We start from the raw sequence: 22219 nt of genomic DNA on the forward strand, positions 1-22219 counted from the left end.
TCTTTTCATCCATCCAACCCATCACATTAAAATTCTTCTTCAAAGTGGTTTTTTGTGTATTTTGTGTTTCCTTACCTCTGTGCGTATGTCTGTCTGTGTGTGTGTGTTTTTCTGTGTGCTGTTGTTGCCACTGCAGTGGGCAGGAGGCAGTTTGTGAATTTTGACAGCGCTCAGGTTGCGAGCTCCGTCCTGGGCTGTGAGGGCGAGGACCTGCAAACCGCCGTCTTCAAGCATCACCTCCGGCAGCTGCTGCAGAGAGCCACCGGGGGCAGCAGAGAGAGGAGCGAGACGGAGGACGGTAAGGCCAGGGCTGGAGCTACACTTTACAGGCAGGGTGGCCAGTTTTGGGTGGGAGGGGGGAAAGGACGATTGAGTGAGTGAGTGAGTGAGTGAGTGAGTGAGTGAGTGATTGAGTGAGTGAGTGAGTGAGTGAGTGAGTGAGTGATTGATTGGCTGGTTTCTGCTGCTGTGTACAGGTCCGAGGTTGACGGCTACTCAGTGTGTGGACGGGATGGCTGCTGGACTCTACGAGGAACTTTTCACTGCCATCATCTCACTCATCAACAGGTACACACACACACACACACACACACACACACACGCGCGTATTAAACAGCAGTGTGTGTGTGTTGCAGGGCTCTGAGCGGGCAACAGCTAACCTTAGCCTCGGTGATGGTGGTGGACGCCCCCGGGCTGAGGAACCCGAGGCACAGTGCGGAGGACCGAGGGGCCGGGTGGGCGGAGCTCTGCCACAACTACCTGCAGGAGAGGCTGCTGGAGCACCAATACACACACACCTTCACACACACCTTGGACAGATACACACAGGTGAGGCACGCACGCACACACACACACGCGTTTTTATCATTAATGCCAAGTGCTATGGCATCAGATTTATGTCAAAAGTCATGCACGCAGTTTTACACACTGACACGCAAATTAAAACTACTCAATCGCACAAATAACTGGCACGTGCGCGTTGACGCTGCTCTATGCTCGCACACATTCTCTGCGTGCACACGCTCTCTCTGCTTGCTCGGAGTGAAAATTTATGCACGCTCGCAAAACTGACCTTTGGCATTTAGGGGCGGGCCATTTCCTCCATCTCGTCAAAAGTTATAGGCACTAGAAAGGAGGGGTGTTCCAGGGGCCATCTATAGGGGCCCATTCCTAAATGTAAAAAGTCTGTTTTGCGTGCGCACATTCATTTCCACTCAGAACGAGCTGAGTGCGCGCGAGCGTAGAGCAGCGTCAGCATGTGCGTGCCTGTTATTTGTGCGTGCGCGAGTAGTTTTAAATTGTGCTTGAGTTTGTAAAACTGCGCGCTTGACTTTTGACATGAATCTGATGAGTCAAATATGGAGCAGCTTGATCTCAAACAGATTTGATCCTGAAACCAGTCATTTCAACATTATTGTGCCCTAGTTCGCATTTCTACGTATATATGAAATACTGAATATGTAGGAAACAATATCCAAGCAATAAGTGATGGATATCGCAAGAGGATCTTCACTTTAAATTTCCTAGATTTGTGACCAATTTCTATTTAATTAAGGAAAATGTCAAGTAGTAATTTGAGGAAAACTTGAGGATTTTGTAAGATTTTTGAGTTTTCTTCAAAAGGTTAACATTAAAATGACTGCAAACATGAGATATAAGTACCAGGAAAACTGTGAGCCCCTGCAGATATTGTTAAGTTTCATTTTTGCTTTCTCCTGTGGGCCGAATTGGAAGCTCCAAAGGGCCGGATTTGGCACCCGGGCCTGGAGTTTGACACTTGTGCCATAAAGTGTTTTCCTTAAAAAATGCCTTTCAGAACTGTTGTAAACCAGAAAAAAACATGGACAATTCCCATGACCCACTGAAAACAAGTTTGCAACTCTTTTTTGGGTCCTGACCCATGAGTTGAGAACTTCTACACTAAGGCTGTTTAACTGTTTCCTCCACATTTGACAACCTGTGCAGTGGCTGTTTCATATTCATTCCAATAACTTCCTCCTTCTGAAGAAGACAAATGAAATGAAACTAGGCAAATACGTATATTTGGCGATTGAAAATTGATACTGGCAAATTCGTGGAGAAAAAATCAATATAATTGTTATTGTGGTTAAAAGTACACATTTCTGATTTGTCAGAATTGTTCATGTGAAAGACATCTTATTGTGTGTATTTTGTTTTTGAGTAATGTCCCATAATGTTGTTGTTTTTACTAATTAAATTGAAAATAATAATGCAGGAAAAACAAAAGACTGACCTTGACCTTAAATATGACCTTGAGTGAAGGTCATATTTAATACGAGGCTGTTTGAACATTGTATATGATCGTTATAGCGGTTTTTCTATTATGGCGCCAGTCGAAAAAATCCAGTATGAAAGGGAAAACCACTCTCAGTGAATTTGATGCGAATCCATTGAAAAATAGCCAAGATACAGCATTTAGAGTGTGATGGTGAAGGATTTTCCAGTGACATTATAGGCCCCTCCCACTGATCACAGCCTATTTTTTTGTCATCAGTGACCTGCTCCCATCTTATAAGATTCATCCAACACTATTTTGCAGTCAACACGACACATCGTCTTTCCACTTGAGCTGAGAACGCAAAGCATGATGGATAATTTTGACATTGAGTCTTGTTTAGAGATGGACAGTCATCATGTGTATCAAATATGAGGCAGTGTAAACTTTGTATGTTAGAGTTATAGGCATTTTTCTATTATGGGTGATTATGTGCGCCATGAACTTTGACCCCTACCTATCATTTTACTAGTAGGTTGTACAGTTTCGGTGCGATGACATTAAACACTCGACTTGAGATGAACTTTTCAGAAATGTAAGCATCAAACTTGTATGATGAATATTATAGAGATATAGAAAGTTTGGGTTTTGACACTTGACGCGACCTTGACCTTGACCTTGACATTTTGGCGCCAAAAATGTCGATTGCACACCCTTGACATTGCCCCTATAAGTTGACATATGTGTCAGTAGTGCTGCATTAACAGCCTAGGAGGAGTTCCACGACAAAGCAAGTTGCGGAAGAAAAATAACTCCTACGATTACAATGTTTTTGGCCATTTTCAGTTGCCATAAAAACAATGATTGATAGTTTAATGAAGTAGAATTTACCGCTTCAGTCCAGGCTGCGTTTATCTACGGTAATAATCAGGATGTTGTTCGTACACATGATATGTTTTGACAGGAAAAGGTCAAAGTGGAGTTTGAGTGTCCAGAGAACAGCCCGACCGAGGTCGTCTCCGCCATCGACCAGCCTCCTCCACAGGTGCTTCCACCTCACATCTATCTGCTCTATTGGTGTTTATTTCTTCCTATTACTTCCCTCTTGTGCAGATGTATTGTTCCTTTCACCTAGAATGGATGCTACATGTGTGTGTGTGCGTGTGTGTGTGTGTTTCAGGTGCGTGCTGCTGACGGAGACGCCAGAGGTCTGCTGTGGGTTCTGGATGAGGAGATGGCGACGCCGGCCTCCTCTGAGAACAGCGCCGTGGAGCGAGTCTGCCAGTATTACAGCAACACTGGTGTGTGTATGTGTGTATTAGCGTACTGCAGTGTTTTTCAACCACATGGGGTCGGGACCCCATGTGGTAGGTGTGTCAAACTCGTTTTAGTTCGGGGCCAAATACGGAGCAGTTTTATCTAGGGATGTAACGATTAATCGTAAGGCAGTTAAAAATCGATTCATAGGTATCACGGTTGATATTGATTTTGTGTAGGCGTCGGGCGGAGTCTGCTAATACTTTCTTTCTGGCTGCCTTCTACTCTTAAATATGTTAATAAATGATTCATTACCCCTTTAGGACCGAAAGAAAATCTGTAATAATACTTGAATATCTGTAAAAGTCACATTTTTCTATTAGCTCTGTCTGCTAGCATAGCTTCTCTTCTTCACTGCAAGATATCTGCATGCCAACCGACCACTGTGTTACCAGCGCCCTCTGCTGGTTCAAACAAATATGACGTAAATCATTGCAATCAGGTTTTTTTTTTTTTTTTTTTAAAGTCCAATTGTTAAGGCAAAAAATAAATTTTCAGTTGCACTTTTAAAAAGAAAAATAACTATTATGCAGTTTTGCATTGTTTATTATAGAACCAAAATTTAAATTAATCGGCTTCATTTTCATTTGTATTATTCCTTTATTTATTTAATTCAAGATTTATTTTTAGTTAAATTGCATTGTTTTGAATAGTTTATCAAGGAATTCTTTTGACAATTAAAAATAAAAGGAAAATAGTACCGTATTTTCTAGTTTTTTTCCCAAAAAAAATTTTTGTCTACAGTCCCATTTTGTAAAATAAATCATGAGAGAATCGTATCGTGAACCCAGTATCGTGAATCGAATCGTATAGGGAGTTGAGTGAATCGTTACATCCCTAGTTTTATCTCAAGTGAGCCATAGATTTTATCCGTGGAATTGAGTAATTTCAACGTTTTTGTGCCCGAGTTTGCACTTTTACGTATACATAAAATACTAAATATGTAAGAAACCGACAACATCCAAGCAATAAGTGACAGATATTGATCCCAACAGGGTCTGCACTTTGAATTTCCTAGATTTTGTGACCAATTTCTATTCAATTAAGGGTAATAATATGCAATAGTTTGAGTAAAATCTAAGGTTTTGTATTTTTGAATTTTTTCAACATTTTAACATTAAAAAATGACTGCAATCATGTGATATTAGCACCGGGAAAACTGTGAGCACCTGCAATTATTGTTGAGTTTCGTTTACCCAATGACTCATGTTTTCTCATTTTGTCATTTTTACTTACTTAAAGTGGATGCTCCAAAGGGCCAAATTTGGCCCCCGAGCCATGAGTTTGACACGTGCCCTAGGGGTCGCCTGACATTTCAGAAAAATAAAAATAGATTTTAGAATTTTTAAAATTAGTATAATATTTTAAATTAAAACAACACAATGTCAAACAACTGTTTTATAATAACTTGTCACTAATCCTGGCTACTCTGTATTTATTATACAGTATAACAAACATGATGAAAAACTAAGTCTAGAAAAAAAAAATGTCTTTGTGGGTTGCCAGAAAATGGGGTCATGATCCAAAAAAAGGTTGGGAACCACTGGCATACTGTGATGAAAGTGTAGAAATATCACAATGTACAACTAAGCATGTTAAACTCATAAATGAAAACATGTTTGCGTCCCTTTAGCGCATATGTCAAACTCAAGGCCCGGGGGCCAAAGTCGACTCTTTTAGACCATCCAATTTGGCCTGCAGCAGAAAGGTAAAAAGACAGAAAAATGATTAAAAATGAAAGATTATTGTGTAAATTACCAAATCATTCAGTTGTAGATACATATCTCAGCTCTTCTAAATACACAAATTCAATAAAACTCCACAATATTTGGAGGATCGCAATTTTCCCATGCTTACATGACTGCAGTCATTTTACATCTCAAATTGTTCAAAGAACTCAATTTTCCTGAAATTATTTCACATAATTTCCCCAAATTAAATTTGGTCACAAAATCACTGCAATTTAAAACACAAAATCCTGCAGGGACTGATATCTGTCACTTATTGCCTGGATATTGCTGGTGCCTTACATACTGTACTTCATGTATGTTTTTATACATCATGTAAAGTACAAACTTGAGGACATTAATGTTGAAATTGCTCTTTTTCCTGCCTAAAAGCTGCGGCCCACTTAAGATCAAACTACATTGTATTTTGCCACTAAACTAAACTGAGTTTGACACCCCTGCTTTAGGGGTTTTGTAAACTTACATTTAAGTTGCTCCTGTTGTGCGTGTGTGTACGTGTGAGTTTGTTAAAACGCTTCAATCTCCCGCAGTGCGTCAGTGTGAGCAGCCGCTACAGTGTGAGATGAAGCACCTGATGGGCGCAGACCCGGTTCGCTACGACCTGAGCGGCTGGTTTGGTTTGATCCAGAACAATCCGTCTGCTCACAACGCCGTCAGTCTGCTGCAGAACTCCAACATGTGAGTCCCATCGCAGCTCACATCCACCCAGGACATCCCAGTGCAATCAATAGCTGAGGTTTGAACAAACAGAATATTAATTTTAAATAACTATTTAAAATAACACACACTACATATTATTAAGGGTAAAAGAAAAAAGTCGATTTGACAATGTATCGCGATATTTCTTGGCGCAATTATCGTATCAATCAAAAAAATGTCCAAATCGATTTTCTAAATTATGTTTTTAACGAAAAAAACGTTTAATCGTGCCAACATATGTATAGCACATAAACTCCTGGTCACTAAGGGGTCTATTCTCCCGTCTGGACTTCAGTGCTTTTTTGCCAGCCTGCGGTTACGCGTTTCTCTCCTATGCGTATTCTCCGGTCCAGGCTGCTGACACGCCCACCGCGCGTAAGGTAGACCAAAAGTGCGTAGTGTGTGAATGAAGGCGGGCTGAAGGAAAGGAGGCGGTGATGTCATTTTTTTTGGGCTGTCTAGAAATTACGGAACCTGGAGTTTTCCCAGCGCTTGTAAATGTCATTGAAATCCGTGAAAATGATAAAATTCACTTTTAATTTGAAACGCCTTCATTGATAAACAACATAACAGGTTGATTTGATCAGATTATTGATCAGATTATTGCAGCGTAACTGAGACTCAGTTCAAATCGCTCTCCTTTTCATCATCATCATCATCATCATCATCATCATCGTCATCATCATCGCTGTAAAGTGTGACTGAGTTAAATGCTAGAGATATGAGGAAATAACGCGGCCGCAGAGCGTCATGCTTTAATACAGAGGGATGTTTGCAGTGAAACAGAACTATTGGCTTCCATAATACACAGTTTTAAATATAAATTGTTTAAAGCAACTTGAGCTGAGCCTCATCAAAATATGTGTGGGAACAGTTTGTGGTCCTTCCTCATCTGCATATGAGCTTGTTTCCCTCTGTAGTGGATCGAACTGTGACTTTACGTTGGACAGAAGTCTGCGTCTGTCAATTTTTTTAATTAATCACACAGCAGCAGCTGAGTGATCACAGCTGCTGCGCGACGCACGAGTCTGTGTGGCTTCAAATGTAACTAAGTCCATATTTATAGTGCAATATAATGTTTCACCTTATCGGGGCGCTGCACTTATTCCAGGGTTAGAAGCGCGTAAGAGGAAAAGGACTTACGCACACTGGAGAATGCGCGTGAAGCCAGATTTGAATGGGAACACCCACATTTCAGGGCTGCTCCACCCACAGTGCATTACTGGGATGAAGGCGTGCAGCGACTGACTTAAGTACAGGGGGAGAATAGCACACAGCAATAAACAGCGCTGCTGCACCACTTTTTGGATTTACGCACATGGGATAATAGCGCACCAGGTGTCAGTGAACCACATCAGACCTTGTTAAACTACCTACTCCTCAATGCATTTTAGTTTGGAAGATGATTGCACTTTATTTTTATAAAACGTACTGGGAACTTACTGTGGTTACTTTTTTAAGAACTTAACAGAATCAAAATCTGTTGCAGAAGCAAAAGTTTTTTTTTTTGAAAAATGTAATTTGACAGTTTAATAAACATAACACTTGTTTTTGATATTTGTACTTGAATTACAGTTAGTTACCATTTACTTGTTCTCGCATTTTTGTTGTCGTTTTGTGTGTTTGCTTTGGACGTCACTTTGTTTATATTTGATGTTGTTTTTTTTGCTCATTTTTGGAGTTATTTTCCAGTTCTTTTTGTGTGTTTGTTTTGGAAGTCGTGTATGCTTGTGTTTTGCTTTGTGTGTTTTTGAAATAATATTGTGTACTTTTGTTATTTTGTGTGTTTTTCTTGTCATTTTGTGTATTTTTGTGTTAGTTTTAGACATCATTTTGTCTTAATTTTTATTGTTATTTTGTGTGTTTTTGAAGAAAATGTCTATTTTTGCTCATTTTGTCTTTTTTGTGTTTATTTGCTTTTTCATTTGGTGTTTTTTTTTTGTAATTTTTTCTTATTTTTCTGTCATTTTGTGTGCTTTCTCAGACATTTTGTCAGTTAACTTTAGGGGCCACACAAAATTGGACCAAGGGCTGCCCGCATGCGGCCCCAGGACCACGTGTTTCCTATTCCTGAGTTTGACTGATTCAGTTTTCTGTTGTTTTCCTGTGTTTGTCGTCTCTCCACAGAGCGGAGGTGAAGGCCCTGTTCAGCCCGAGGATCTCCCTCCCCCCTCTGTGTCGGGGGGTGGGGGGCTTGGAGGGGCGGAGTCAGCGCTCCCTGCAGAGGAACGGCACCATCAGAAAGACGTTCAGCGTGGGGTTGGGGGCTATTCGCAGACACTCGCTGTGTGTTTCCATAAAACTACAGGCTGTGAGCTCCAACCCTGCACCTTCCATCACATCCCAGCATTCCCACTGTCCTCATTGGCTCCGCCTTGTTGTCCCCGCCCCTTGCAGGACGCGCTGGTGAATCTGATTCGTCGAGCTCGGCCGGTGTTTCTGCAGTGCGTCCGATCCAAGAGCGACGGAGGGAGTTTTGATGTTCCCGCTCTCAGAGTCCAGCTTCGCTCCACGCAGATCCTGTCAGCGCTGCAGCTTTACCGCACAGGTCGGTCAGCCGCACTACGAAGAAGAAACAAAAAATTACCAAAGTAGAAGTTAAAAAATACACTTTTTTGAAGAAAAATACACAAAAGCATCAGATAAACACCAGTACACAGAAAAGAAGAAAAAAAAACACCTTAAAATACTTAATATTTCTCTACAAAACCATAATTCAAGAAACTAAATGAATCAGGATTGATTTAAATCTACAATGAAACAGTTTCAGTTTGCAGTGAACTCTGAACTTTTTCAACTTACTAAACTAAAATAAAAATAAACAAAATGACTACAAAAAATATACAGCACATTACAGAAAAATACACAGTGATTACAAAAATACACAAAATGAAAATAAAATACACAAAAGGACTCCAATAACACACATAGAATGGCAACAAAAACACGCAAAATGACTCCAATAACACAAAACTACAATAAAGATACACAAAATGACTCCAAAAAAGATAAATTACAGATAAATACACAAAATGACAACAAAAATACAAAAAATGACTCCAAAAAACATACATTACAGAAAAATACTCAAAAATACACAAAATGACTCCAATAACACACAAAAATACAAACTACTGTCAGCGGAGCAGCTTTACAACACAGTTGGGGCCGCCGCACTACTACGCAGAAGAAACACGTAAAAAACATTACGGAGATGAAAAACACCAAAGTAGTAGTAAAAAAAACAATACTTTTTAGGAGAAAAATGCACAAGAGTATCAGATAAACAATAGTACACAAAAAAGAAGACAAAAACACCTTAAAATATTTCAAATCTCTCTACAAAACCATAATTCAAAAAACTAAATTAATCAATAATAACTAAAATCAACATTGAAACAGTTTCAGTTTACAGTGAACTCTGAAAAAAAAAAGCAAGAATTTCATTGTACAGGGAAACGTGTTTCTAACTGTACAGATGACAATAAACACTTTGACTTGACTTGACTTGAATGTTTTGATGTCTCTCACCTGCAGGTTACCCTGAGCACATGACCCTCAGCGACTTCAGGTGTCATTTCCAGGCTCTGTCTCCTCCAATCATGAAGCGATACGCCTCCATGTTTGTCAGCCACGACGAGAGGAAGGTGAGCATCACCAGTCATGGGGAACTGGCGGCCCGGGCGACCACATTCTGCCCTTGGTCTAGTTTTGTTCGGCCCCCACAATCACATAAAACGGCAGCAAAAACACACAAAATGTCAACAGAAAGGCACAAAATGGCTCCAAAATTATACAAAATAACAAAAATACACAAAATGACTCCAAAGACACTAAGGGGCTATACCAGGGGTTCTCAACTGGTCTCACACTGGGACCCACATTTTGCCACGGTCATTAAATCGTGACCCACTTTTTTTTTTTTTTCTGGGATTCTACCAACCAAAGTTAGTTTTTCAAAAAAAGCTGATGAAAACACTTACATTTACTTTTTAAAAAACATACATCTATATATTTTCCTATGCAAAATGCATTCCACAGCATGCCTTTCAAAATAAAAGTTTATTTAAAAGACAAGTCCAATGTGAAAGACCTTAAGTAATTATTTGTGTTTGACCAGCTGTCTGTGGCCCACCCAGTACAGGTCCGCGACCCACTTTTGGGTCCCGACTCACCAGTTGAGAACAGCTGGGCTATACTACGAAGCTAGATTACCTCTGATCTCGCTAACTTCTGGGATTATCAGTTTGTGCTGTCCTACAAAGCTCGCTAACGTCTTATGGGGCTAATTCACCTTGGTAACTTAGGCTGAACGACTGACCTGGTCGGGACCAGGTTTTGTTCTGGCTAGGATCTTAGCGAGTGCTAAAGCCCCGCCTCCTGACCAATCAATTCTCCTAGAAAATGACCTGCTCATTGTTAGAAGATCCTGGTTGGTGCAGATCTGTAATCTGCTTTTAGGAAAGAAATATTATTAATGGATAAATGCAATAAATTCATTCACTAATGACATTCTTTAGGAAAGATATAGATTTATATCTGATGGACTGATCTACAGTCAGTTGATGAAGCCTGTGTCTCGATCGTATGCATGGATGGGTGAAGTCATTCATTCATTCATACGCTATAGTGAGGCTGACAGCATCAGCAGGAACATATTTTGGTGAAACAATGTGCTCTCATCCCAGTGTGTGTGCAATAAATTGTGGTCTACCTGAATAGAAAAATGTGTGTGCTATAATAAAGTTTAACTGATTAGAGCACTCTCCGTTTTATCATCTAATAGATTAATATCATAAATAATCTCACGCTTTTATGTATTAACAGTGTCAGCAGCTTCCTGCCTGTGTTCTTTCATTCCTGCCTTTTCTGTAACAACAGCGTTGTTTTTGGTCTGAATTATGGATTTTATTTATTCATAATTCAGGACCAGGTTAAGGTCCGCCTCCTAACCAATCCCTCCTAATGCGCTGCTCTAACACTGTTGCTCTTTGCTGTCATCATGGTTTTGAATTCATTATATTTGCTCAAGAGCATAAGCTGCTCCTCCATTGTTAAAAAGGTCGCTCTGCCAGGTTTCTCTATTGTAGTGATTGGTCAGACGCTGCAATCTCCACCCCTTTTGTGGGAGCACACACGTAGCAAGGCTGAAATCCCTTGGCTTAAATTAGCGTGTTGTTATCAACCTTCGTAGGACAGCTTCTCTCTGACAGGGAATGTTTGGTTAGGTGAAGCCTAAGAGGAGATTAATCCAGTATATACTAATCTAGCTTCAAAGTATACCCCCAAATGGCAACAAAAACACACAAAATAGCAACAAAAACACGCAAAATGTCTCCAATAACAATACAGATAAATACACAAAATGACACAAAAACACTCCAAAATGGCAACAAAAACATGCAAAATGACTCTAATAACTTACAGAAATCACAATAAAAATACACAAAAGGACTCCAAAAAACCATACATTACCGTAAAATACACAAAAGGACAACACAAATACACAAAAAGACATACAAAATAGTAACAAAAACATGCCAAATGACTCAATAACTCACAAAACTACAACAAAAATACACAAAAGGACAACAAAAACACGTAAAATGGCCACAAAAACGCACAAAATGTCAAAAGAAATGCAAGAAAATGACTCTCAAATTATACAAAACAACAAAAATACACAAAAACACTCCAAAGACACACAAAATGGCAACAAAAACAAGCAAAATGAATTCCAATAACACTTTCTTGTGTTAATGCTGTGATAAAAGTTGCCCATCTCTCTTTTAGGATAATAATAATGATACATCAATTTTATATAGCGCTTTTTTGGACTCAAAGTTGCTTTACAGAATTAAGGGATTATTCTTTCACTCCACACTGAGTGGTGGTAAGCTACTATTGTAGCCACAGCTATCCTGGGGCAGACTGACAGAAGTGAGGCTGCCATAGTGCGCCATCTGCCCCTCTGACCACTAACACTCACTCACATACTACATTCATACGAGGCAATGTGGGTGAAGTGCCTTGCCCAAGGACACAATGACAGAAACCACTGTGGCACCTGGAATTCTCAGTGGTCTCCCATCCAACTACTAACCAGGCTCAGACCTGCTTAGCCTCAGAGATCTAACCAGATCGGGCAATGTAAAGATCACATCTTTCTTTGTGTGTGTGTGTGTGTGTGTCTCAGGCTGTAGACGAGCTGCTGGTGGAGCTGGACGTGGACAAACGCAGCGTGGCTGTCGGCTGCAGCCGGGTGAGGATTCCATCACAGCTACAGGTTGTTCAATTGTTTGGAGAAGTTCTTTTTAACAGAGTTATTCTGTCAGGTGTTCATGAAGCGAGGTGTGCTGCGCTACCTGGAGCAGCAGAGAGAGCAGCACGTCAGCGGATGGCTGGTCCGCCTGCAGGCCGCCTGCGAGGGTCACCTGGCCCGACAGAAGTACCGCAAACTCAAGGTGAGACAGATTTAATGTTTAAAACCTCACAGATCCTGGGAACACACAGGATCCTGTCGCTTCATACGCTGTCACTCACCTCTCTGTCTCACTTCCGCATACGTTGCTTCGGGAACGCCCAAACAGAGGCGCATGTACGGTACCTGATCTTATACAATGTGTGTGCGCGTTATGATTGGTCAGCTGTCCATTGATATAAATTATTTGTTTTCTTTAAATTACACTATTTTATGTGCATCATTCAGTGAAGGAATGGCATGGTATTTTGTTTTGTATTATAAGAAACTGTTGTATTGATTTAGGGCTCTGTTCTCCCATGCGAGTATGTCAAAAAAGTTGCGCAGTGGTGCTGTTTTTGGCTGCGTGCTATTCTCCCCCTGTACTTAAGTCAGTCACTGCGCGCCTTCATCCCTGTTACGGACTCTGGGTGGAGCAACCCTGAAATATGGGCGTTCCCATTCAAATCTGGCTTTACGCGTATTCTCCGGTGTGCTTAAGTTCTTTTCCTCTTACGCGCTTCTAACCTGGAATAAGTACAGCGCCCCGATAAGGTGAAACATTATAGTGCACCACAAGTTTGGACGTAGTTACATTTGAAGCCACACGGACTCTAGATATTGCAGAACAGACTCCCGGAAAGAATCGATCCAGAGCGACACTGTCAGGTTGTCACAGGGGTGGTGGGAGGAGTCACACAAGCAAGCCAAAGGATTGACCATCAGCGTTTTTACCAGTTCTAGACGAGACAAAATGTGTTACATTTCATTATGTTTTACCTGTGCATCGTGGAGCCTATCAGCTGTGTGTGTGTGTGTGTGTGTGTGTGCGCGTACGAGTGCAGCTTGTTACAAACTCTGACAGATGTCACTCAGACAGATTGAACTATTTTAACAGTGTATAGTAAAGCCACAGTTTGATCCACTACAAGAGTAAATAACATGTGAAACATTAATGACTGTTGATGGTGATGATGTAATGTACGCGGATGTTGATAATGAAGCGCTGATCAAGGAGAGAGATTTGAACTGTGACTCGGACAGAATGCGGCCGATCCTCACACTGCAGTAATCTGATCAATGATCTGATCAAATCAACCTGTTACATTGTTTATCAATGAAGCCGTTTCAAATTAAAAGTGAACTTTATCATTTTCACGGATTTCAATGACATTTACAAGCGTTGGGAAAACTCCAGGTTCCGTGATTTCTAGACAGCCCAAAAAATGACATCACAGCCTCCTTTCCTTCAGCCCGCCTTCATTCACAGACTACGCGCTTTTTGGCTCCTTACGCGCAGTGGGCGTGTCAGCGGCCTGAACCGGAGAATACGCGTAGGAGAGAAGTGCGTAACTGCAAGCGCACAAAACAACACTTAAATCCAGACAGGAGAATAGACCCCTCAATCAATGCAATACTTTGTTTATTATAAAAATTGATTTTCTCCACATTAAGTACGGTCAGTGGGAGGGGCTTGGGCTATAAGAGGAGCCGTTTGTGAATGGGAATTCAGTCTATGCCTGGTTGCAGTGTGGGTGACATCTACAGGCCAAACTCATGGTTGGAGTAAGATATTGTTTTTTCCAGTGAACATTGAGACGTTCTTTTTCTTTTCTCTTTTTTTATAAATAGCACAGAATCTTCATATTTTTGTCACTTTTTGCACACTTTGAATAAACTGAAAAACTTGACCATCCGTTTTAGTCCGAGTTTATTTGTGACCCACAACACTGAGTCGTAGTTAGTTTGCAAATGTTTTTTCTTTCTTTATCTTCTTTTTTCTTCTCTTTTCTCTTTTTGTTTTTCTCTTTTTTCCTCTTTATTAATATTTTTTTTTCTTCTTTTTTCTTTTTCTCTCTCTTCTTTTCCTTTTTCTTTCTTTCTTTTTTTCAGTCTTTCCTTCTCTTTGCTGATTGTTTAACTCTGTTTGCATGTGCGTGCGTGTGTGTGCAGGTGCAGCAGATGGCAGTCCGGTGTCTGCAGAGGAACCTCAGAGCTCTGAAGATGGTGTCCAGTTGGAGTTGGTGGAAACTTTTCTGCAGAGTGCGCCCTCTGCTCGACGTCAACATGGACAACATGCGTCTCCGAGCCAAAGAGGTGCACACACGCACGCACGCACGCACACACACACTAAGTGCACAGCGTGATGCACAGATTTTAACTTTCAACATAACAAATCAGAAAGTGCATCCAATATAACGCAGTATTTGAAAAATATTTTAAACAGATAAAAATTTGTTGCATTTTCACATAAAACATGACAAACATTATGGAAGCCCGTTTCCGCCACAAAAAAAAAAAAAAAAAAAAATCATCAAGGAAAGTCATAATTCTCAGAAAAAAAGTCATTACTATGAGTTAGTAAAGTCATTTTTTCTCATAATTATGACTTTCTAACTCATAATTATGACTTTCCTTGGTGATTTTTTATTTATTTTAGTGGCGGAAATGGGCTTCCATACAAACATTCAATCAAAATGCATTATTATCATTATAGCCAAGTGTTTTTGTTAAAAAAAAAATGTCTTTAAAGCTGAAGTATGTATGTTTTTTTCCATGTTTAATATTGTCGCAAAAAAATCCAGATATGTACATGATATTTTTCCCACCTTCTTTTATTAATATAATTATATACAATACATATAATTATTGTTTATTATATTATGGATTTTTAGAAAGCAATAAATCATACATAAATTGTTTGTTTGTTTATTGAACATACAGGCTGTTATCTAAGGTTGTTGCTGATAAACAATGTTTCTTTGTGTGACAATTAGAAAACAATGAAGCTTTGTATTCAACAGAAATGAAAGTCGCGAAAAGTACACACGTTACTGTAATTGAGTTGCTTTTATGGGTGCTTGTACTTTTTAAAGTATGTTTCTAAAACAGTACTTAAGTACGTTTTAAAATAATTAAAGTTATTTGTAACATTTCTACACCCAACCGTTACAGAGTAAATTATTATTTTTTTGTTTTAAAATGATCAACGGACATTGTGAAACTACAAAAAATGAAATGACCAGACAACATTCAAATGCATCACATCAGAGCCGACCAATCAGATTAAACATTAATGTGCAGCGCCAACACAGCGTTGAATGGAGGTTATTTCAGCCTGAAATTTTTATTTATTTTGATTTGAATTCATTGATGTCATTTTATTTAAAAAATAATTGTACATTATGACATACCTTTTATTTTATACAGATGCCTTTGGGGAAAATGAATTAGGTTCCAGTTGTACAAGATTTCATCTTGTTTATACATGAGATGTTTACTGTATGTAAGGGAACAGTGGCAAGATTTATTACCAAAAAATAAACATGGGGGTGAAAGCAACTATAGTAACTTTTACTTTCAGTACTATCTAAGTGAACTACTTTTTACTTGTACTTGAGTATTTTATGTATGACTTACTTGTACATGTATTTGAGTAAATGTTCAATCAAGTAACAGTACTTCTACTTGAGTAGGATACATCAGTACTCTTTACACCTCTTCTATTCGATGGTTCATTTCCTGTCTTTGCTCAGGTTGTTAACTACATTCAGGGTCTGTTTCCTTCTTTCCTCTCCTGTCAGGATGAGATATCCGCTCTGAGACGCCGCCTGGAGAAATCCGAGAAAGAGCGAAACGAGCTGAGACAGACCGCTGATGGCCTGGAGACCACGGTTTGATGACCTACGCACACGTCGACCCCAGACAGTGGTCACCTGTGCTAAAAAACAGTGTGTGTGTGTGTGTGTGTGTGTGTAGGTCACTGCTGTGACGTCCGAGCTCAGCGATGAGCGTTTCCGTGGCGATGCAGTGGGACAAGCTTTGGACGTGGAGCGAGCAGAGGGACTTCGGCTCAGCCGGGACAACAAGGACCTGCAGGTAATTTATTATTATTATCATTATCATTATTATTATCGGTATTATTATTAACATTATTAATATTAATATTATTATTATAACTGAATGGATTTGGTTGTCATGTTTCTATACAGGCCCGGCTGGACCAGTGCAAGGTTACCATGGAAACTCTGGAGAAACAGCTGGAGGAGGAGAAACGGAAGAACACTGAAAGTCTGAGAGGAGGAACAGGTACATTCATCCATCATCCAACCGTCACACGCTCCATCTTCTGCCAACCGGCATCCATCCAAACATCCTTCCTTCATCTTTTTCATTCCAAACATCCATCAGTCCATCAATTATTCATTAATCCAATCATCATCCAACAATTCTGCATCATCATCCATCCAGTATTCATCCATCATCCAACAATCCTGCATCATCATCCATCCAGTATTCATCCATCATCCAACAATCCTCCATCATCCATTCAACCATCAACCATCCAGACATCCTTCCTTGTTCATAATCCATCATCTTCATTCTAAACATCCATCATTTATCCATTCATCCATCATCCAACAATCCTGCATCATTCATCCAACCATCATCCAACAATTCTGCCACGTCATCCATCCAGTATTCATCCATCATCCAACAATCCTCCATCATTCATTCAACCATCAACCATCCAGACATCCTTCCTTGTTCATAATTCATCATCTTCATTCTAAACATCCATCATTTATCCATTCATCCATCATCCAACAATCCTGCATCATTCATCCAACCATCATCCAACAATTCTGCATTGTCATCCATCCAGTATTCATACATCATCCAACAATCCTGCATCATCATCCATCTAAACATCCATCCAGTATTCATCCGTCATCCATCATCCAACAATCTTGCATCATTCAGCCAACCAACATCCAACAACTTTGCATCATCATCCATCCACCATCCAACAATCCTGCATTATTTATCCAATCATCATCCAACAATCCTCCATCATTCACCCATCTATCCACCATCCAACAATCCTGCGTTGTTCAACAATCTTCCATCATCCTGCATCATCATCTATCATCATCCTTCACCAATCCTTATTTATCCATCCATCCATCCATCCATCCATCCACCTTGCTCTCCTCTCCTCCTACAGATAGTGAACTCTCCATGCAGCTTGAATGTTGTCAAACTGAGGTGGAGTTTCTCCGTCGGCGGCTGAAACAGACGGAGGAAAAGCTGGAGACGGAGAGACAGATGAGACAGCAGCTTGACACCAAGGTGGGGACGCTGTGTGAGGGGACATCATCACACTGATTACACTATGTGTGTGTATGTAGGTCTCCTCCCTGCAGACCCAGCTGGAGCAGTCCAGGAGGAACATCACGGAGCTGAAGCGTCACGGTCGGCGTGTGACCTCTGACCTCCAGGATGCCCGTGTGCTCACTGACAGTCTGCAGAGTCGAATACACGAAATGGAGCGCAAACAGAGAAGGTTTGTGTTTGAGATGAGTTAGCATTAGTCTCTCACAGATCATTTCCTGTACAAACTCTGTTGTAATTACTCACTGTATCCCTGACAACGATGAATATTTAGTCAAAGGTTGTCAGAGGAAATGCTATAACTTAAGGCCGCTCAGTTGCATTCATCATATTTCCAAAGAGTTCCATATCCACCTTGGTTAGACCAATGAAGGAGCAACAGTGTTGTTAAAGTAATTATAGAAACAAAAGAAAAAAAAGAGGTAAAATGGAGCAGAAAAAAGAAAAGAGTGAAAAAAGAGGTTTAAAAAATGAGCGAAAAGAGGAAAATGGAGCAAAAAAGAATCAGAAATGGGAGTAAGACAGTGAAAAGGAAAGAAAAGAGAAACCAAAGAGAGGTAAATAGTAAAAACATGGAAAATGAAAAAAAAGAAAAGAAAACTAGAGGGAAAAGAAAAAGGCGAAAGAGAAAATACTAAATAAAAGATCAAATAAATATAAAGAAAAGAAAAGTAAGAAAGAAATGAAAAAAATATATAGAAAGAAAAAACTGAGGAGAAAAAAAGAGGAAAAATTAAAGTGAAACTGAGAGAGAAACATTAGAAAAGAAAAAGCCATACAGAAACATAGTAGAAAAAAGAAAACAGATGAAAGTAATAGGTTAAATGAAAGAACAACAATTATCAACACATTGTTGATACAAAAACACATAAATCATGAAGTTTGGATTATTGAACTATTTTTTTCAGTGGAATTGTTAAAAATCTGCTCTAAATACAGCAAAACCGTGTATTTTTTTCCCACATATTTTTTTTTAACCCCACGACTCTAAAAAAAGGAGCAAGCGGATCAGAAAATGGATGGATGGATATTTTTTTAAAGCCCTGCTGCACCTCCTAGAATCTAGAATCTAGATCTTTACGTCTAGAATGGTGCCCTCTAGTAGGCGTATGAGATGTAACGATGACAATGAAGGATGGCAGGGCAATCTGCTTTACTCACAATATCATCCTCCTGTGTTGAACGATACGTTTGTGTGATTTCAATCCCAGGTTTGATAACGAGCTGACTCAGGCTTTGGAGGAAGCAGACAATGAGCGTGAGCAGAAGGACAAAACTCTGCAGGAAAACACGGCACTGGGGTTTGAAATCTACACGCTGCGCCGTAACCTGCAGGTCTGTGTGTGCACGTGTGCAGCGAGTGTGTCTGTCTTTAATCAGGAATTTACAAAGAACTGGAACCAGGTGTTGGATGTTTGCAGGAGAGCCAGTCGGAGGTGATCCGCCTGCAGAAGCAGAAAGACGAGCTGTGCGCTCAGATCAGAGACCTCAGTCTGCCCCTCGACCTCACCTCGGAGTCGCTGCCCGACCTGAAGAAGCAGCTCCGCCTCCTGGAGGGTCAGACGGACGAGAGGGCGGAGGAGATCACCAAACTCACAGCCAGGATTCAGCAGCAGGAGCAGGTCAGCAGCACCGTTAATGTTCCGTTGAGAGAGGGTTAGAGACTTTTCAACTTCAAATTTGATCACTTTTCCTCATTTTAGCTCAGGGGCCATATACAGAGCACTTTGATCTCTTGTGAGCCGCAAATTACAGGCGGGAAAACAAGACATTTTTAACAATAACAAGCCCTAGTTTGCACTTCCACGTTTAAATAATCTGAAAATTATGTAAGGCACCAGCAATATCCAAGCAATAAGTTAAGAGTTCTTCTAACAATGACTGCATCATGTGATATAAAACTGTGAGTTCTATTAAATTTGTGTATTTTGAGGTACTGCGTTATCTAAAATCAAATTTGTTGATCATTTACATTTTATACATTGATTTTTCCTATTTTTATGTCATTTTTTTACTTGCTCCCGCGGCCCTAATTGGATGCTCTAAAGCAGTGTTTCTCAAATGTTAGTACATGTATCCCTAGGGTACGCGATGGCACTACAGGGGGTACTTGAGAAAGGGAGAAAAATTAACAAAGCATTAAAATATTGGGTTTTATAATGTTTATTTTTTAGGTAAAAATGATAATCATACTAAACATTACCAGCAACTCACACAAAATAAGAGAAAAATATACTGAATACTAAAACAATTAAAAAAATTATCATTTGGTTTCCTTTGCAGATCAATTTATGTTTAACTAATATAAATAATCAACTTAGGATAACGAATCCACTGTCTTTAAAAACATTTTAAAAAGCTATTTGACAATAATGCTTCTTCTCCAACATAATAAACCATAGAGGATAAAATACAATAAACAGGAACTGATTCCCTGAGAAGATATTTGTATGCATTTTCTGCGTGACGTCACTGGTGTTTTATGAGATTGGATGTGATCCCTCCTTTGTATGTATATGATTTGTAAATATTGTTTGAACATTGTAAATATCTCTGTATATATATGAAAAGATCGCTCAGAGTCCCTGGCTCCTATAGCTGGTGACAGCGCCTGCACAGTAAACCTCCCATTGCTTTACCGTCTCTGCCTCGTTTAACACAAAAATAGCTCCAAATTGGCCTTTTGGAGTTGGGTTTTTTGAACAAAATTAGTGATGCCACTGACGACGACAGACTTGCCGCTGTTTGTGACTGTAAGCCGTAAACACATCCAGGCGTTTGTTTTGAAGCGAGTTTTCAATTAAGTAGCGTGCAGTGAGCTTAGACTGTGCAGTGAGAAGCCGGAGGAGAGTAGAGGCAACCGCTATGTAGCGGAAACTAGCACCGGTAGTGTCGTAATCCACTGTAGTACTGTCGTGTAGAATTTCTGGTATAGTAGGAACCGTTACGATTTGGCACCACATGTGTATCGTGCAACTATAATTATTACTCATTTTGATGTTTTCTTGTAAGTGTAAGTGATGTTTTCTTCCTCAGTCATCCCACAGACAGTAATTCCATTACTTTTGAGAGTCGTTACACTGGGTTGTGTTACATTACATTTAGGGATGTAACAATTAATTGTAAGGCAGTTAAAAATCGATTCATAGGTATCACGGTTGATATCGATTTTCTGAAAATTGAATCGCAGTACTTTTTTTAACCATATAGTTATATATCCACAAGTGTAGGCGGGGGGCGGAGTCTGCTAATACTTTCTTTCTGGCCGCCTTCTACTCTTACATATGTTAATAAATGATTCATTACCCCTTAAGCACCGAAAGAATATCTGTAATATTACTTGAATATCTGTAAAAGTCACGTTTTTCTATTAGCTCTGTCTGCTAGCATAGCTTCTCTTCTTCACTGCAAGATATCTGCATGCCAGCCGACCACTGTGTTACCAGCGCCCTCTGCTGGTCCAAACAAATATGATGTAAATTTTTTTTTAAAGTCCAATTGTTAAGGCACAAAATACATTTTCATTTGCACTTTTAAAAAGAAAAAGAACTATAATGCAGTTTTGCATTGTTTATTATAGAACCAGAATTTAAATTAATAGACTTCATTTTCATTTGTATTATTCCTTTGTTTATTTCATTCAAGGTTTATTTTTAGTGAAATTGCATTGTTTTGAATAGTTTATCAAGGAATTCTTTTGACAATGAAAAATAAAAGGAAAATAGTACCGTATTTCATAGTTTTTTTCCCAAAAAAAAAATTTGTCTACAGTCCCATTTTGTAAAATAAATCGTGAGAGAATCGTATCGTGAACCCAGTATCGTGAATCGAATCGTATCAGGAGTTGAGTGAATCGTTACATCCCTAATTACATTACATTACTGTACATTACCCTCCCTTTCTGACCATAAATAATTTATTTAAGTTATCAGGTAATAATTTATTTCTGGCTTTGAAAACTACTTGTGATGTTTTAAATTTCACCAGATCCATAACGTTTAATGCTCTTGACTTTAAGAACAGTTGATTGGTGTGGTCTCTGTAACCCACTTCATGTACAATCCTTATTGCTTTTTTTTTTTTTTTGCAATATACATAATGTCTGTCGGGTGGTTTACACACAATATAGCAGGTATGGCAGTACAAGTGAGCAATATTGTGAGCATTTTGTAAAATAATCTCATTTACAAAATGAGAATCTTTAAAATGTGTGTTATCATGAACACAACCAGTGACACTCAGTCACCAGTTAACACTGGTCATGGGACACCAGTGGATTTAAAACATCACTCCTGTCAATCAGCTGACTGTTGCTCTGTTATGCATTTATGAAGTTTAAACAAACTAGTCGATGCAATGAGGGGCGGGGCTTCACCGTCAAAATGTGTAAAATATTCAATTCAATTCAACTTTATTTATATAGTGCTGATTATAATGTAGCACTGATCACAAAATATAAAATTCTAAAATATTACATTCAAAAACAGTTATTGCATTGATGAAAATGTTGTTTTTTTCACATTTATTTTTCTTTATTAAGCTACTGAAATATCATATAGATACTGTAGTTGTTAACATTTATAA

At 39.4% G+C, this 22219-nt stretch overlaps 1 protein-coding gene across 5 annotated transcripts in view; it reads left to right on the forward strand.

Annotated features, from left to right (window-relative positions):
• Window positions 1-22219, forward strand: part of myo18b (myosin XVIIIB) — a 77634-nt gene that overhangs the window by 35435 nt on the left and 19980 nt on the right. For all 5 annotated transcript variants that reach the window (XR_003675251.1, XM_028463117.1, XM_028463118.1 and 2 more), the window contains 19 exons: window positions 137-298; window positions 477-567; window positions 636-828; window positions 3201-3281; window positions 3417-3537; window positions 5832-5979; window positions 8128-8311; window positions 8398-8548; window positions 9538-9647; window positions 12197-12262; window positions 12336-12464; window positions 14414-14557; window positions 16045-16134; window positions 16220-16339; window positions 16453-16549; window positions 17469-17593; window positions 17653-17807; window positions 18847-18970; window positions 19057-19257. Coding sequence is in view for 4 of the 5 variants with exons in the window: in XM_028463117.1 (XP_028318918.1) it covers window positions 137-298; window positions 477-567; window positions 636-828; window positions 3201-3281; window positions 3417-3537; window positions 5832-5979; window positions 8128-8311; window positions 8398-8548; window positions 9538-9647; window positions 12197-12262; window positions 12336-12464; window positions 14414-14557; window positions 16045-16134; window positions 16220-16339; window positions 16453-16549; window positions 17469-17593; window positions 17653-17807; window positions 18847-18970; window positions 19057-19257 (2492 nt within the window). In the remaining variant the exon portion in view is untranslated. The remainder of the gene's footprint in view (window positions 1-136; window positions 299-476; window positions 568-635; window positions 829-3200; window positions 3282-3416; window positions 3538-5831; window positions 5980-8127; window positions 8312-8397; window positions 8549-9537; window positions 9648-12196; window positions 12263-12335; window positions 12465-14413; window positions 14558-16044; window positions 16135-16219; window positions 16340-16452; window positions 16550-17468; window positions 17594-17652; window positions 17808-18846; window positions 18971-19056; window positions 19258-22219) is intronic.

This window comes from Gouania willdenowi, chromosome 12 (genome assembly GCF_900634775.1).
Source record: "Gouania willdenowi chromosome 12, fGouWil2.1, whole genome shotgun sequence".
NCBI classification, from domain to species: domain Eukaryota; kingdom Metazoa; phylum Chordata; class Actinopteri; order Blenniiformes; family Gobiesocidae; genus Gouania; species Gouania willdenowi.